This window comes from Populus alba, chromosome 14 (genome assembly GCF_005239225.2).
Source record: "Populus alba chromosome 14, ASM523922v2, whole genome shotgun sequence".
In the NCBI taxonomy this organism is placed as follows: Eukaryota; Viridiplantae; Streptophyta; class Magnoliopsida; order Malpighiales; family Salicaceae; genus Populus; species Populus alba.
This window is the reverse complement of record NC_133297.1, coordinates 4,306,593-4,323,865: the sequence shown is the minus strand read 5'-3', so window position 1 is coordinate 4,323,865 and position 17,273 is coordinate 4,306,593. Positions and strand designations below refer to the sequence as shown.

Genomic DNA, 17,273 nt, shown 5'->3' with positions numbered 1-17,273 from the left:
GTCCTTGGAAAAGTTTTACAATAATCATGGAGTAATTAACGCTATTTTATTAGTTTCTTTTTAAATCTATTTTTTTTAAAAAAAGAATCAGCACAGAATATTAGGTCACTCATCAAGCCATGATTTTGCAGATCGGTTCCACCCTCGCTTATCTGGCTGCCACATTACCAGCTACAAACTTACTCATCAAACCACTTTTGAAACGAGGACGTGGCCAGCATTTCGTTGGTTTATACACAGAATCATGGGGTTAAGCTTATTCCTTGATGCATGCATGAGAGCTTATCATTAGTTCTTGACATTAGTACCGTGAAAGATCATATTCAACAGTCTGGTATAGAAAACTGGAGACCCACAGCAATGCAATGGATAGGGGATATTGTCTTATTAATGTCGCTCTCCCTTTTCTTTTTCTTTTTTTGTTTTTTTTTTTTTTAATTTCCTAGTGTAAGGCATTTCTTCATTGCAATTTTTGTGGTGGCGATTTATGGTGGCAGCAGTGCAGTAGGCTGGCGCCTCACATGGAAAAGCACATGGGTGAGGAAGACGCAAAACAGATCCCTTTTTAGAGATGTTGATGTCTACAGATCGAGCGAGAGAGTTGTCTTACGAAGACATATGCTTTGCTCTTGTTTCACTCCAAGCAAAACATGCTTCCAGCTTGGCATTTGGCGTTTGCTTACTTTCCAAATCAATCCCTTGATGACAATTTAAACATTTGATCTCGTGTTGGATTTCTTGTTCTAGCTAGCTAGCACGTCGTTTGATTTCGGAGGATATTCCCACCCAACTCAATTTTAGATGTGTGTGTATATATATATATTATATATATATATATACTGCAATATTTTTAATTTTGTGATCTCAAAAATGAGTTTGGTGAGGTATGGATATGAAAAATTACAGCTTATAAATTAATCAATTTTGTGCGAAATGAGACAATAAATCTTTTAAACTCCATTCTGAAGAATTAATCCATATAAAAAATTGTTGTTTTACGTGGAATCTTTCTCATGAAAAGAAAATCCAGTAACTATCCAAGCAACTTTTGAGGAAGGAGAACGTAAAGTGTTAATTTAAGACACAAGCTAATTTTGCAAGCCAACTTTATCTTAAAAATTAACCTTTTATTTATAGGACAGTCGGTCGGAAAAATGCTCTGGAAAAGACAAAGAAGAGGGTGTATCTGTACTGCAGCCTTGTCCTAAACAGCCCTTGAGTTTCCAAAACCATGCAACAGAGTAATTTTCAGCTAACATGGTGAAAACCTATAGCTCTGGCTTCTAGCTCTAGCCTCCGTTTATTTATTTTTCGAGCGGTATAAATGCATGTGTTTTTATTTAAAAATATTTAGTTAATTAACTAATATATAGCATTGATTTTTTTTTTTTCAAACCGAAATCATAAAAACTATTGTAATATCAAGAAAATTAATTATCAGTGATTTGCCTTAATTTTCAGAAAAAAACAAGTAAATTTTTGCCAAGTGTTTAGTGCTGGATATAATGCGAGGTTAATAACTGGTTAAAGTTAAAAAAGATTAATCTTATAGTATTTAATCTATGCTCTGTCCAGCTTCATAGGAATCAATTTGACAGCTCTATTTTAGTGTTTCCATTGATGTGGGTCAATTAAGCTGATGAATAGCCGAATTAAGTGCAGATTTTTTTTGTAAAGTTGTACATGCATGTATTTGATCTATCATTACAACCACAGCCATCAAATCTTTACAAGTCAATGAATCCAAGCCAAACCCAACCACAAACCTGCAGCCTGTATCCAAAGATTTCGTTTTCTGTCAAGCTTGGAGACAAGTTTGAGCTCCTAGCTAGCTAGCTAGCTAGCAAGGTATCCCTTTTGCTAGTAGCGGGACAATATGCCTTCAGATTCTAAGAGCTGGCTGGCCTCGCAATTGATACCCTTTTCGTACAAAACATGAGATGTTCTAGCCAGGAAAAGCCAAAGGATTCCATTAATTCCCACAAATATCCTGACCAAGATTTCTGATCTCTAATCTGCGTTATATGTTTTTAATTGACAAAACAAAAGCTAGCAGTATAAGCAGCGTCTTCTAATGCCATGAACTAATACAACAAATCCATGTCATGTCACCTTATTGTGTAGATTGCAGAATCAAAACACATGCAAGATCTCTCAAAACGCGGGACCCTTAAATTTTTATGATCGCATAATATTTTCCACATGTAATCACATGATGGGATGGCTTGCACATCACTATTCTCACACTAAAGATCACCAGAATAAAACCCCGAGTCCTCTTTCAGCAAATAAAGAAAAAAGAAAGAAAGAGATATACTAATCAACTTACAAAAAGACTTTGATGATTCAAAATATGGTTTGAATTTATTGTATAAATCTTAAATCTTTAAAAAATAATCAAGATAATTCAAAATATCTATGTGTATCATATAATTTGTTAGATATTTATAAATTAAAAATGAAAAAAGAAAAAAGAAAATCCAATATCGAACACCTTCAGCTTGTTCCCTCTCTATCAAATTAAGTTTGAAATTAAAATAACCATCATTAACCCAACTCAAATCCAAGAACTTTAAAAAGGATACAAAGGGCCAAAGTCCACTGATGAATAAGGACATACAAGTCATAGTTTAAAAAACATAAGGGTGTTTTCTTCCAAACCCATTAACTACCACGTTTGCTTTTATTATATGTAGACGCATAGTATTTAGTGAAACCCGAAACAAGCAAGCTGCGAAAAAAATTCCAAGCACTAAGCACCAAAATTTGCCTATCAATGGCAGAGCTAGAGAGCACAAAGATGATGCCAAAATCAATCACATTTCTCTCTTCTTTGCTTCAAAGGGTTGCTGATTCTAATGATCTTAACCGCGAGTTTCAGCCACAGAAAATCTCGGTCTTCCATGGACTAACTAGGCCAACTATCTCTATTCAAAGTTACTTGGAGAGAATTTTCAAGTACGCAAATTGTAGCCCTTCTTGCTTTGTTGTTGCGTATGTGTATCTTGATAGGTTTGCTCAAAGACAACCTTCTTTGCCTATCAATTCTCTCAATGTTCACCGGTTGCTTATAACAAGTGTCTTGGTTTCTGCAAAGTTCATGGATGACATGTAAGTTCTTGATTCTTCTTTAGTGATGGAAATTTGAATTTCTTGGATTTGGTTTCTGGGAATTTGTTGGTTCTTGCTCTGGTTTTAAACAAAGTTAGAATCTTGAAATTCTGGAAAATCGACACACACACACACCCATTGGATTCGCAATTCTCTAGTGCTCAAAGGAAAATTGAATTTTCTTTGATTTCCTTGTCGAGGATTTTATTTTCTTTAAATCGCTTCTCTTGATTTGAGTTTTCTCAATTATCTGCAACTTCATGGTCATTTAATTTCTCTGTCTTATGATCCTATGATCTGAGTTTGGAACTCAATAAACCCAGATAGGAGGAGTTTGGTTCTTTGAAGTTTTTTTGATTTAGGAAGTTCTTGGTTTATTTCTGTAAAGTAGCACTTTTTTTTCCCCAGCCATGTGACTCCCTATTCTGAACTTTCAGCTAGCCCAGCTAGCCACTTTAAAGTTTAAATGCATGTGATGTTGATGTATCACAAGTTCATCCAGGTGGTAGTTTAAGACCTGTATCCGTGAAAAATGCCCCTCAAGGTTTCCTACTATGGCAATTACCTTCAAACAGTAAAACTCATCTTTGATTCCTGACTCCTGTCTTGTGATTTTCAGGTATTACAACAATGCTTACTATGCAAGAGTTGGAGGGATTAGCACGATTGAGATGAACTATCTAGAAGTGGATTTTCTATTTGGATTAGGCTTCAATTTAAATGTGACTCCAAACACCTTCCACACTTACTGCTCCTACCTTCAGAGAGAGATGATGCAACAACCTTCTCTGAATTTAGCTGAATCTTCATTGAACTTGGGGAGATCACTAAAAGTCCACTTGTGCTTCAATGAAGATGAGACATCCCATCAACAACAGCAACTTGCTGTTTAAGCTACAGCTACAGCTTGTTTAATTATAATCCCTGGAAAATGTAGTTAGTTATAGAGATAGTGACTATCCTCCAGTCTCCTCTCTCGTATATTGGATTGTACTAAACCGACTTGGTTTTTTTATTTTGTTTTATTCCATGGGTTTGAATTTCAGTTTATGTACAGATGGGACTATCTTCTTTACAGTCTGGCTATAAAATTCTATCTCTCTTTTGTACCATTAACCTGCAAAATGTAATGGGTTGACTCGGTTCTCTGTTTCTCTTTTCATCATGGATGATTGGGTCGATACTTCTTGTTTCTGTCCATGTTAGGATTCTCTGAACTTTTGGGATGGGCACTAAAGAGCACAGGATGTGGCGATGAGTTGTTTGAGTGGACAGAACTCGAGAAAGAAACACTAGTGGGCAGTGTAAAGCTGGCTGTAATGGTTAGTGCCATGGGTAGTTGACAAAAGAGCACTGTTTTGTTGTGGTTCATTTTGGGAAGTGATGACAGATTCTTCTATTTGACAGTTGTACTGATTCTTGTAAGGGGACAGACAACATGTGCAATCATGGACAACTACTCTCTCCCCTCTCTGTTAGAGATAGAGAGAGGGAGGAGGAAGATCACTTCCATTTTCATAATTCCACGTTCATCTTTCTTATCTTATCATTTAACTTCTTCTCCATACGTTTTTATTCACAAGGTTTTCTGTAGAGATTGTGCACGGGTTAAATTTAGTGTATATTTGTTTAGGAGATGCATGATTTTTTGTCTAAATATTTTTTGTTTACAAGGTTTTCTTTAGATACTATAATCAAGTTAAATTTATGCTTGTTTGTGAGGCCTACCAATTAACGAGATCTTAGTTATCTATTTATATTTTTAATAAATTTTTTTTTATAGTCAACTTAAAAACTTAACTAAATTGCATATATCTATTTTACCTTCTTGCTATTTATAAATTCTAATTAAAAATAAAAAAAATATATAAATAAATATTCAAACTCATAACTATTTAGTCAACAAAATTATAATACATGTAAAAAAACCATCCCAATCTAAAAACTTTAACAATAATATTATTTTTTAATAATTACTTTTAAAAAACTAATTTTAAATCATTTCCGATCAAATTCTAAATACGCGTACAAGTCATAATTGATATGCATAGGTGCGATTAATTATGGAGACTGTTCTTTCTGCTAGTTAATGATTGTGAAAGTGATGCAGCATTTCAAGCATCTTCTCTTGATTTTGTGGGCTGATTCCAATTTTATGTTTGACCCATAAAGGAGGCTCTGGGCTCCTTAATGGACTAGAAAACCGAAGCCGAGCGACCACTCTAAAACAAAGCCCAAAGCGTACAATCAACTAATTTAGTTCAAGCGTATAATGATGGGCGCTGAAAAAAACGAGAAAACAATGTAATGGGCTCATAAATCAGTAATGGGCTCGGAAAATCAATAATGGGCTCGGAAAATAGTCTTGCTAGGCTTTCAATTGCCGGTCATTGTCTAAAATATTTATTTTCTTTTAAAATGGCCCGTAAGAAATATTTAGAAGGAGCTTAGCCCATCCCTAGAGGAATAAAGACCTTCTAAAAGTATTTTTCTTCTTCTTTTGGAATAAAATGATTTTGAGTGCCTAAAAACCTGATCAACATATCTTTGGAAAGAAATCATTTTGTTAGATACTCAATGTTATGTCATGAAGATATTATATTTTATTTTAAATAATTAAAGCTTCGCATTTTCTCAAACAAGAAAAATGATTATATACTTTTTTCAAAAACTAATTCAAAAATATCTTTCAACTAACTTACCACTAATTACTCAAAAATTAAATATCCTCTCTACATATAATATTAATGACATAACATAAATTTTGACTTGATATCTTTAGGAATTCAATTTTCTTGAATGTTGGTTACAAAGTTTAGATAAAAAAATAAAACTGAGAGTGATTATCAATTATTTAACTTAATTTAGATAAATTACTTTAATTTTTTGGATAAAACTATAATGAATTAGTACAAACTTTGATACATTACATCAAACTTAGTTGACCTGAAACTTAGGCAACCCAAGATATTGGCTAGGTTTTAAATGATATAAACTCAAGCTTATAATTAACCTAGCAACACCCAAGTAACTCACCAGATCAATCTAAAAACAATGTGACTTGGCAAAACTTGGGTGAGACCGATCTTTTGTTTTTGTATATTTAAAAAGAAACCTAAAAAATATAAAAGCTAATTTATGAATATTTGGCCTCACATATTTTTTTTTTATAGCCTACATCCCTATGAAATATTTTTTAACTTTTCCATGTGAGATAACTATATTTATAGCCTGCATATATATGGAATGTTTATTAACTTTTAAATGTGAGATAACTATATAGCCTTCATTCATATATATTATTTTTTTAATTTTTTTTATGGGATAACTATATATATAAACTATATATATAAGTAATCTTTCTTTAATTTTTTTATATGAGATAACTATAATTTTTTTATATGAGATAACTATATATAGCTCACATTGACATAAAATATTTTTTAACCTTTTAACATGGAATATTAAAATCTCAATTTTTATTTTATTTTTTTAAATTAACTTAGGTCAATTTGTATGTTTTGAGACTTGGCTTCTTGATCAAGTTAGCCTCATGTTAAATTTAATAACTATGCTTGGAATAGCAGAGAAACCAACCAGGATATAGTGGGTGGCCAATCAAAAGATCACAGATTCACCAGGGGGAAAAATGGTGGATGCCCATATAAGAAAGGAAAGTGGCCCACTTGATCTTGAGAAGGTGGAACTTTGGACAAAAGTTAAACTGAATTGATCAGTTGCTGGTTAATTCACTGATGGATCTTGGGAATTACTATATTTTTATTATACAGTTGTTTGCCTCCTGCAAATTTTCTGCCGTTTCAACAATGCCTTTGGAAAAAGTGCTCATCTTACATCTACATCCCTTAGCGAGTGGTCCTCACGCCTGTCTTCTTGTTGCGAGACTTGTTTGCTCGAGAACATACAGTATGAAACAATGCCTTTTGGCTCCGTCTCACTCTCTTCCAATTTTATCTTAAATAGATCGGTAAAAATTAACTAATTTAGTCCCTAATGTATATACTCAATTGCCTTTCTGACTTCAAATTTTGTTATAAAATTTCACTAAATAGATCGGTAACTACAAATAATGTGCCACCTAGCAATGTTGCATACATAAATACTATTTTTGTATTCAAAATCTTAATTATAAAATTAACTATCAAAATAATACCACAAAGACACTGCTATTTTTTATTTTAGCTCAAATTGATGTTGACAAAACAAAACCTCAACAACAAATAGAAATCATAATTTAAATATCAGGAGAGGCCCTTTAACAATTAAAGAACTCTAAAAGGCATGGGAAAGCACTGTAGCTTCCCACGCCTTTTAATTATACTTATATAATATATAATAATAATAATTATTATTATAATATATTATTTTTTTGTTTTTATTTTTTGGTTTTTTATGCCTTTATGGATTTTTTTTTGGCTTCTTTCTTAATTTTTTTTTCCTTTTAATTTTTTTTTTGATTTAGTTTGTTAATTGATCCCGAGTTTGACGGGTTAACCTGATTTGACTGGTTAACTATACATTTTTTTTTGTTTTTTTTCTTTTTAATCAATTTTTTTTTTCATTTAGTTTAGTTTGTTAATGTTAAATTTCTTTCTATTTAATTATCAGACTTTCATGACACGTATTCCAAGCTTGACATGTTTAACCCGTCAATTGTTTTTTTCTATTTAGTTATTAAACTTTCATGACGCGAATCTAAGGTTTGACGGGTTATCCTAGTTTGAAAGGTTAACCCAGTTAATTCAGATTTTTTTTTTCTTTTTCTTCATTAGGTTTTTTCTTCGTGTTGTTTTTTTTTTCTTTTTTAATTAATCTATTTAATTATCACACTTTTATGACACGACCTTGCAAACCAAACCCACATTCAAGGCTCTTGAGTTTGGTATTACAACCAAACTCACTTAAACTTGAGTCATGCAAGTTTAATATTATTATAAATATTACTCTTGAGTATGTCTTTGCAGAAACACATAACACTCTTAGATCTTAGTATTTTTTGATATTTTTTATGCAAGAAAAAAAAATAAACCTGTGGCGTATGCCTTTGTTTTGTTTTTATTTTTTTTTCCTTTTTAAGCCTTTCACTATGGACTGCATAGTGCAGTCCATGGTGAAAAAGCTGATGCTTTTATTTTTTTTTAATCTTTTTTTCTTCATTTTTTATTTTGTAATTATTCTTTTAATTTAGTTTTTTAATATTAAAATTTTTGTGTTTAATTATTAGACTTTCATGACACGGATCCTAGGTTTGACGGGTTAACACAGTTGATTCAGATTTTTTTTTTCTTTTTCCTTATTAGTTTTGTTCTTTTCGATTTCATCTTTTAATATTGTATGTAGTCCACGGTGAAAAGGCTGATGTCTTTAATTATTATTTTTTGCTTTTTTTTTTCTTTTTATGTCTTTCACTGTGGACTGCATAATACAGTCCATGGTGAAAATGTTGATGCCTTTATTTTTTTTTATTAACTTTTTTTTATTTAGTTTGTTGATATTAATTTTTTTTTCTATTTAGTTATCAGGCTTTCATGACACGAATCTCAAGTTTGACGAGTTAACCCAGTTAATTCAGTTTTTTTTTTCATGTTGGTTTTTTTTCTTTGTTTTTTTTTCTTTTTAATTAATCTATTTAAGTATTATATTTTTATGACACAACTTTGCAGCTAGACTCATATTCAAGACTATTGGGTTTTGTATTGCAGCCAGACCCACTTAAACTTTGGTCTTTCAAGTTTAATGTTGTTATAAATATTACATTTGGGTTAGGCGTTACAGTCAAACCTAAGACTCTTAAATATAACTTTGTAAAAAACCTAATGCATTTAGATTTTAGTTTTTTTTAATATTTTTTATGCAAACAAAATTGACCTGCGGCATCGCGCGGGTCATGTTTTTTCACTGTAGCTAAAGTTTTTTTTTTTTTTGTAGTTTTTCTTCTGTGGCATTTTTTTTTTGTAGCATTTTTTCCTTCTTTTTTTTTTTTGCTTTTTCTTTTTGTTTTTTTTTTAAATGTTTTTTTCACTGTAGCAACTTTTTTTTTTCCTCACTTTTGTTTCTTCTATTTTTTACATATAATGTATCACTGTTGCACACAGTGAAACACTTGACTTTTTTTTTTTTTTTTTTTCGTTTTGCCCATGGGCTTTTTTTTTTTTTTTTGCTTTTTTCTTTGTTTTTTTTCTTTTAATGAATTGCTTTTGTTTAATTTAGTTTGTTAATGTGAAATTTTTTTTTTAATTTAGTTATCATACTTTCATTACATGGATCTCGGTTTTTCTCTATATTAAGCTGGTTGAGAACTTAGCTTTGTAGCTTTTTTCAAAAAGAAAAAAAAAACAATATGGATTACTACAGTGTTTTCCTTACATGATTTTTATTTAGCTGCAGTGTTTCCCCCACATGTTTATTTTTTAATTATTTTTGTTAAATTTATTTTTTTAATATTGAGTTGGTTGAGAATTTAGCTTTAGCTTTAGCTTTCCCCACTTTTTTCATTATAATAATTATTATATTGTATTATATTATATGACTATTTTTTTTTTTTTTAATTTTTTTTAATGAATTTTTTTTGTTTGATTTTATTTTGTTAATGTAATTTTTTTTTATTTAGTTATCATATTTTCATGATACGAATCTCGGGTTTGATGGGTTAGCCTGATTTGACGAGTTATTTTTTTCATTTAATTTAGTTTGTTAAAATTAATTTTCTTTCTATTTAATTATCAGACTTTCATGACATGTATTCTGGGCTTGACGGGTTAACTTGGCTTGATGGGTTAACCCAGTTAATTCTGGGTAAACCCGTTATTTTTTTTTCTATTTAGTTATCAAACTTTCATGACACAAATCCCAGGTTTTACAAGATAACCTAGTTTAAAAGGTTAACCCAATTAATTCAATTTCTTTTTCTTTTTATTCATTAGTTTTTTTTTCTTTTTGTTGATTTTTTTTCTTTCTTTTTTTTAATTAATCTATTTAATTATCACACTTTTATGTCACGACCTTATAGCCAGACCCACATCCAATATTCTTGGGTCTGGTGTTACAGCCAGGCTCACTTAAACTTGGGTCATGCAAGTTTAATTTTATTATTAATATTATAAATATTACTTTTAGGCCAGACGTTGTAGCCAAACCCAAGATTCTTGGGTATAACTTTGCAGAAAAACTCAAGATTTTTCAATTTTTATTTTTTAAAATATTTTTTATACAAAAAAAATAACCCGCGATATCGCGCGGGTATCAAAGCTAGTAATAAATATTAAGCGTTCAGTACTAATTTACTAATTTAAAATAAGTAATTTAAAAATTACTCCCTGCTGATAATTAAAATATTGAAAAAAAAATTAATAAAGGATTACAACGAGGCTGCTACTAATGGAGGATTTACAATGAAAATAGAAATATAAAGCCCACATTAGTGTGGGTTTTATAACGCGTCTTTAATTAGTATTATGGTGCAACATATGTTTTTAAAAATATTTTTTATTTAAAAATATATTAAAATAAAATTTTTATTATTTTAACATTAACATATCAAAATTATTAAAAAAAATATTAAAATAATATCAATTTTAAATCCTTACAAATTCTACTAAGCTAATACTTTAATTTTTATCAAATCAAGAAGATAACTAATCAACTAATTATTTCCTAACTATGCTAAAACTCTCTTAATAGAGATTGACATAAACTTTTTAATTTTTATAAATCGCATGAACCACAAACTTTTAATTTATGTTAAATTCCAACTATTCAGCCATTTTTTATTAGCATTTCTAGATGTTCATGAGTGGAGTTCTTTTTAAAAAAACTTACGTCCTGTCACTAATCAGTTAGACAATTTTAATTAATATATATATAAAACCAATTCATGTAATAATCTTGCTTTATCTGAGTCAATTCATGGGTGAAGTGTGATTACCAGTGTCGGGTATCTGGTATACAAATAGCCCCACCAGGAGAAGAAAGGTGCAAATTTGGACTAAAGTTAAGCTGAATTGCATTTGTTATTTTGCAGATGGACCCGGGGAATCAAGACTCCTTTTCAAGTCTTGATGTTATTTTTACAATTATTGGCACCGCATGGAATAAAAAAAGGGGGAAAGGAACGTGAAAAAAAAAATAGAAAAGAAAAGCTGTGTGCGTGAGCAAAGAAACCATCTTTGTTTTCGAGGAAAATTATTCACATTTCGCTTTTCTTCCTTGGGATGGTTGCTGTAGCTCTATTTTTTTCTTTAATGTTAAAAAAGTATAGGAATTAATAATATTTTTATATTTTTAAGTCAAATTTTAATAATTAATTTCAAAATCTAGTCAGTTGACCCTTATTTAACCATGGGTGGGATCAAAAGTATTTTTAATGCTAAAAAGTGAATGTGTATGTATTTCCGAAGTGTTTTTGACTTCAAGAAATTTATTGCAAATCAATTTTTTATATATATATTTAATTAAATAAATTAAGAATCGAGAATAAATTTAAGAAAAAAAGTTGTTTAAAACTAACTAAAACCTAATTTATTCTCTAATTTATATATTTCAATCTTAACTGGATCTCAATCAGACCTATAAATTTTATCAATCTGATGTCAAATATTCTATAAACAATTCTTAATCAGGTTCTTATGTTAATATTATTATTTTTTTAATATTTGTTTTTCAAAGCAACATCATTTTATTACATAAAAATATATCTATTCGATGGGCCAAAAATTTGATGGAAGGAGGACTGATCTATTGAGAAATGTGGGAAAAAAGATTGAGAAATTACTTGAACAAAAAGCTTAAATTAACCCATGGGAGTAGTTGTTATGCTGATTAATTATTCTTAATAAAAAATGAGATATATATTTATTACTGATACTGTGAGCTTCACTGTACTGGCAGCATGCCAGTGGAGATCAACATATAGTAATTAATTAATTGCTTCCAGTAGAGCAGAATGCCACCAGGTAATAAAAGACCCAAGAAGAAAATTGAAGTTATAGTTATTAGAAAAGATATAAAGATATATATACAGGGAGGTTACAGGGTTGAACTTTATTTTTTTACGCTGTTACAATCAACGCTTACAGCAATATCAGAAGCAAAAAAATAAAATAAAATAAAATAAAATAAAGAAAGAATCAAACATAAAATTCTGCATGATGAACGCGGATGTTAAAATAGAACCAGCTCCAATACTGCGCAGGAGCAGTATTTTGAACCATTACTTTGGTAATGGTAATCTTAGACGGCTAATTATCTTGGACGGCGACCTGCATGCGGAGGCTACCACCCATATGACAAACCGTATTACAAGAGGCGCAGGAGCAGCGACAAAGATGAGGCGAAAGGACACTGATTCGTAAGGTGTAATACAATATATCCCAGAACTGTAAGTGCCCATCATAGAAACTGTAGCAATCAAGACTTCCAAGAAATAAGGGTAACCGAAGGTTAGACATAATAAGAGAAAAATGGAGGACGTTAGTGCAATGGTGTTGAATATCAGGAAGATTTGGAAAGGAACTTTCTGGTCAGAATAAACAGCATGTCTAGCTCTATGTCCCTGATTATCATCGCTTTGCCAAACTCCACCAGGTGGGGTGATTCCAGCTTGGAAGGTCACCGTCGCGATCAGCGCCGCCCCGACTAGCATAACATTTCGGAAGTCATCACCGGTTGTCTTTGTTTTACATGGCGGGATTGTTGGCAATATAATAGCTTTTAAGGGGTTGATTTGGGTTTTGTTATCAGTACTTGATCCCATACTTCACTAGGAATTGTAAGAGTACTGATTTTTCCGTCTCGTCTTTCACTCAAACTCAGCGGGGCAAAACAAGGCTCGACTAAATTAATAACAAGAACGGGAACGGTGCATTTGATTTTCATTCAAGTAAAGAAAGGTTCTCTTCCACTAAATTCATCTGGGAATACTTCTTGGTGGAGTGTTGAAATCATTTAAGAAAGGTATAAGATGCTGAAACAGCTACCCCAACGGGAAGTGCTGTTTTTTTTTATTTTTTTATTTTTTAATCTCCTTTTCCTTCTGATGTTCAGTACTTTAGAATTAAGAGGGGCCGAAAGTGCCTGGTGATTTAATACATTGAAAATAAAATTCGAGTTATAAAGTACATGATTTCAAAAAAAAAAAAAAAAAGATTTTCAAATTTAAATCTAACAAGTTTCTATTCGAAGAAGATTTGGCTCAGCGTATAACGGGAAGAAATAGGTTTGCTGTTTTTTACTTTTAAATTATAATTTTTATTAGATTAGAAGAATGATGGAAGAATTCGAGGGAAAAAGTTAAATTGCTAGCTGTATTTCCATATCTCTGATTTTGCGCGCGAGGATGATTATTTTATTCAAGAAGCGTCATGCATGATTTCATCATTTCCGTTGCCATGATGTATATAGCACCCGTCAGTTCTGTGACATCAGCTTTGAGAATGTCAAGAATACCCCGCATTAGAGGCAAAATGGCAAATTACAACATTTGTTTTTTTGCAAAAAGAAAATCATCAATTACACTTGTTGACCTGCTTGCCCATCCTTTTTATCCCTTTTGGCTCCGTCTTCCTCTCTTCCAATTTGACTCCATTCTCACTTACGTACTTCTTGAAGAAATAACCCAAACACCTCATCACAAAAGGCACTGAAGCTGCAACCAGAAAGATAGGGAAAATGCACAGATTCATGAGGAGTAACTGCATAAACCGCAGATGCATAGGCTATCTATCATCATTGAGGCTGTAGCGACCCATATTTCAAGATGGAAAGGGAACCAGCTGTAAGTGAGAGACGTAACGACAAGCATACATGTGGAGAGAGCCAAAGTGTTTGATACCAAGAAAACATAGCAAGCACGATTTTAAGATGCATAAATTGCTCTTCCTTTATGATGCCTTTCTTGCCAGGCCCCTCCAGGAGGGTCCACCCCAGCTTGGAATGCAGTAATGTTGCAATCAAGGCCACAACTACTCTAGCATCCCTTGGTGAGTCTCTCACTTCATCGTACTGAAATCTCTTGAACCAGCCAGCACTCTTTTATTATTGTTTGTATTAGGTTTAGACATTTTCAACTAAATCATTCAGTAACTACAATTAATTAACTTGCCCCTTAATTCATTTTGAGTTTCAACCGACAGTTCCTCAATCACTTTTACTAATTTTCCATTCAGAAATCTTAATTATAACTATCAAAATAATACCACAAAAAATTGCGATTTTTTTTAAATTTTAGCTTAAATTGATGTTAACAAAACAAAACCCTAACAATAATAAAGATTATGTGTTCAGTAATTTACTAAATTAAAGTGAGTGATTCAAAAATACTGATCCCTACTGCTGATAATTAAAATATATATATAAAAAAAAAAACAGAAAAATCTTTATTTATTCGCAGCAACACGGGATAATACCTGGCTAGTTATCACACTTAATTATAAAAGAGTACAAGAGCTGACAATAAGAGCAAGGCTGCTACAACTGGAGGACTTACAACGGAATTAGAAATAAAAATTAAGTCCACATTAGCGCATGGGCTTAATCTACAAAAACATAGAAAATCTACACTTGTTGGCCTGCTTGCCCATCCCTCTTGTCTCCTTCTTCCTGACTTCCTATTTGATTATCATTGTCACTCATACAGTACTTCTTGAAGAAACAACCACAGTACTTCTTGAAGAAACAACCACAGTACTTCTTGAAGAAATAACCCAAACACCTCATCACAAAAGGCACTGAAGCTACAATCAAAAGATAGCGAAAACGCACAGATTCACGAGGAGTAACAGCAAAAACCGCAGATGCATAGGTTACCATCATTGAAGCTGTAGCAACCCATATTTCAAAATGGAAAGGGAACCTGTAAGTGAGAGATGTAATGACAAGTATACAAGAGGATAGAGCCAAAGTGTTTGATACCACGAAAACATAGTAAGCACCCTTTTGAGATGCATAAATTGCTCTTCCTGCAACATGACCTTTTCCTGCAACTTGAGTACCATTTCCATCATCTTGCCAGACCCCTCCAGGAGGGTTCACCCCAGCCTGGAAAGTCACTGCTGCAATCAAGGCCACAACTACTAGCAAAGCATTTCTAGTTTCGCTTGCTGAGTCTGTGTCTGGATCATACTGAAATTTCTTGAACCAGCTATAACTTCTTTTAGGATTGTGTTTTTCTGGACCATACTGAAATTTCTTGAACCAGCTATAACTACTTTTAGCAATGTGTTTTTCAGGCGGAGACATTTTTACTTGGGCAAAGATATGTGGGAGATACCAGCACTCTGGCTCTCAAGAAGTTACTTATAAAGACCCTCCGTTCTAAAGGATGGGGGCCTGCCCTGATCAATTATCACATATGTTTCTCATATTTGATATCTGTACACCTAATTCATCAAGGATAATTATAAAAGATTCTCTGTAGTTAATTTTATCTTAATTTGTTTTTCATATTTTTATATTCTATAACAAACAAAATACATTATTGAGGATATAAAATGTTATTGAACAAATAAACTATATAATGAAAAATATAATTTATAAAAATATGGGGAAAAAGTGAAATTCATATAAAAATTACAGAAAAAAATTATATAATTATCTCAATAAATAATTGCATATCGATTCATTAAATAAAGTCTGAATCTTAATATATATATTATAAACACATACACATATATCGATTAATGTAAGAATTTTCAAACTAATTAATTATCAATGTTACCTGAGTCAATGTAAGTCAATAAATATTGTAATATATACTAAAAGACATTAATGTTTTATTATAAATTGCATAGTACAGTGCACTGTAAAACAAAACACAAATGTTTTAGGTTTTTTTTTTTTTTTTTTTTAAGTTGTTTGTTTTAGCTATTTTTTTAGGCCTTTTGAGATTATTATTTTTTGCTTCTTTCTTTGTTTTTTTTTTTCTTTTAAAATTTTTTTTGGTTTAATTTAGTTTGTTAATATTAAATTTGTTTTTTAGTTATCAGACTTTCATGACATATTTTTCGGGTTTAACAGGTTAATCTGGTTTGACAAGTTAACCCATAATTTTTTTTTGCTTTTTTTTCTTTTTAATTTTTTTTTCATGTAGTTTAGTTTGATAATGTTAAATTTTTTTTCTATTTAGTTATCAGATTTTCATGATACATATTTGGATTTCACGGGTGAATCCAGTTTAATTCAGGGTTGACCTGTCAATTTTTTTTGTTTTTTTATTTTCATATATTTTTTTTAATATATATATATACACACACCGATTTATGTAAGAATTTTTAAACTAATTTAATAATTAATGTTTACCCGATTCAATGCAAGTCAATGAATATAAGATTATATAAATCTTGTGTGAATAGTGATTATCAACGTCGAGTATCTGGGTATCCAAAAAGCCCCCACCAGGAAAAGAACGGTCGAAATTTGGAGAGAAGTTAAGCTGAATTGCTTTGTTGTTTTGCAGATGGACCCGGGGAATCAAGACTCCTTTTCAAGTCTTGAAGTTATTTTTTACAATTATTGGCATCGCATGGAAAAAAAAAAAGGGGGGGGGGGGAACGTGAAAAAAAGAAAAAGAAAAAGAAAAGCTGTGTGCGTGAGCAAAGAAACCATCTTTGTTTTCGTGGAAAATTATATGCATTTCGCTTTTCTTCCTTGGGATGGTTGCTGTAGCTCGATTTTTTTTCTTTAATGTTAAAAAAAGTATAGGAATTAATAATATTTTTATATTTTCAAGTCAAAATTTATTGATTAATTTCAAAATCTAGTCAATTGACCCTTATTTAACCATGGGTGGGATCAAAAGTATTTTTAATGCTAAAAAGTTAATGTGCATGTATTTCCAAAGTGTTTTTGACTTAAGGAATTTATTGCAAATCAATTTTTTTTAATATATTTAATTAAATAAATTGAAAATCGAGAATAAATTTAAGAAAAAAATTGTTAATGCTAACTAAAAATTAAACAAAAAAAGTTAAGAGATTGATATATATTAAGTTATTTGATCTCGTAGCATGATCTATAAACACAATTAAAATTAATAACTTTGTTTTTTAGAATTAATCTTCATTCAATTAAACAATATTAAAAATAAACAATTGAATAGAATTAAAGAAAAAATATTACATAAGGTTGCACAAAACATCCACTAATAT

General features: G+C 31.0%; 2 protein-coding genes across 2 annotated transcripts; one reads left to right on the top strand and one right to left on the bottom strand.

Annotated features, from left to right (window-relative positions):
- The first annotated feature begins 2,648 nt into the window (after positions 1-2,648).
- Positions 2,649-4,223, top strand: LOC118050693 (cyclin-U4-1). The gene is made up of 2 exons (XM_035061115.2): positions 2,649-3,111; positions 3,731-4,223. Exons 1-2 carry the CDS (start codon positions 2,777-2,779, stop codon positions 4,002-4,004), a joined length of 609 nt encoding a protein of 202 aa, XP_034917006.1. The 5' UTR covers positions 2,649-2,776; the 3' UTR covers positions 4,005-4,223.
- Positions 4,224-14,483: 10,260 nt separating this feature from the next.
- Positions 14,484-15,381, bottom strand: LOC118050692 (uncharacterized). The gene has a single exon (XM_035061114.2). It carries the CDS (start codon positions 15,364-15,366, stop codon positions 14,683-14,685), a length of 684 nt encoding a protein of 227 aa, XP_034917005.1. The 5' UTR covers positions 15,367-15,381; the 3' UTR covers positions 14,484-14,682.
- Between the last annotated feature and the right edge of the window lie 1,892 nt (positions 15,382-17,273).

Excerpts from the sequence above, each read along its gene's own strand:
- LOC118050693 (XM_035061115.2), top strand. The coding sequence starts at position 2,777 with ATGGCAGAGCTAGAGAGCACAAAGATGATGCCAAAATCAATCACATTT. Across the intron at positions 3,112-3,730 it reads GCAAAGTTCATGGATGACAT|GTATTACAACAATGCTTACT; the intron begins GTAAGTTCTTGA and ends TGTGATTTTCAG.
- LOC118050692 (XM_035061114.2), bottom strand. The coding sequence starts at position 15,366 with ATGTCTCCGCCTGAAAAACACATTGCTAAAAGTAGTTATAGCTGGTTC.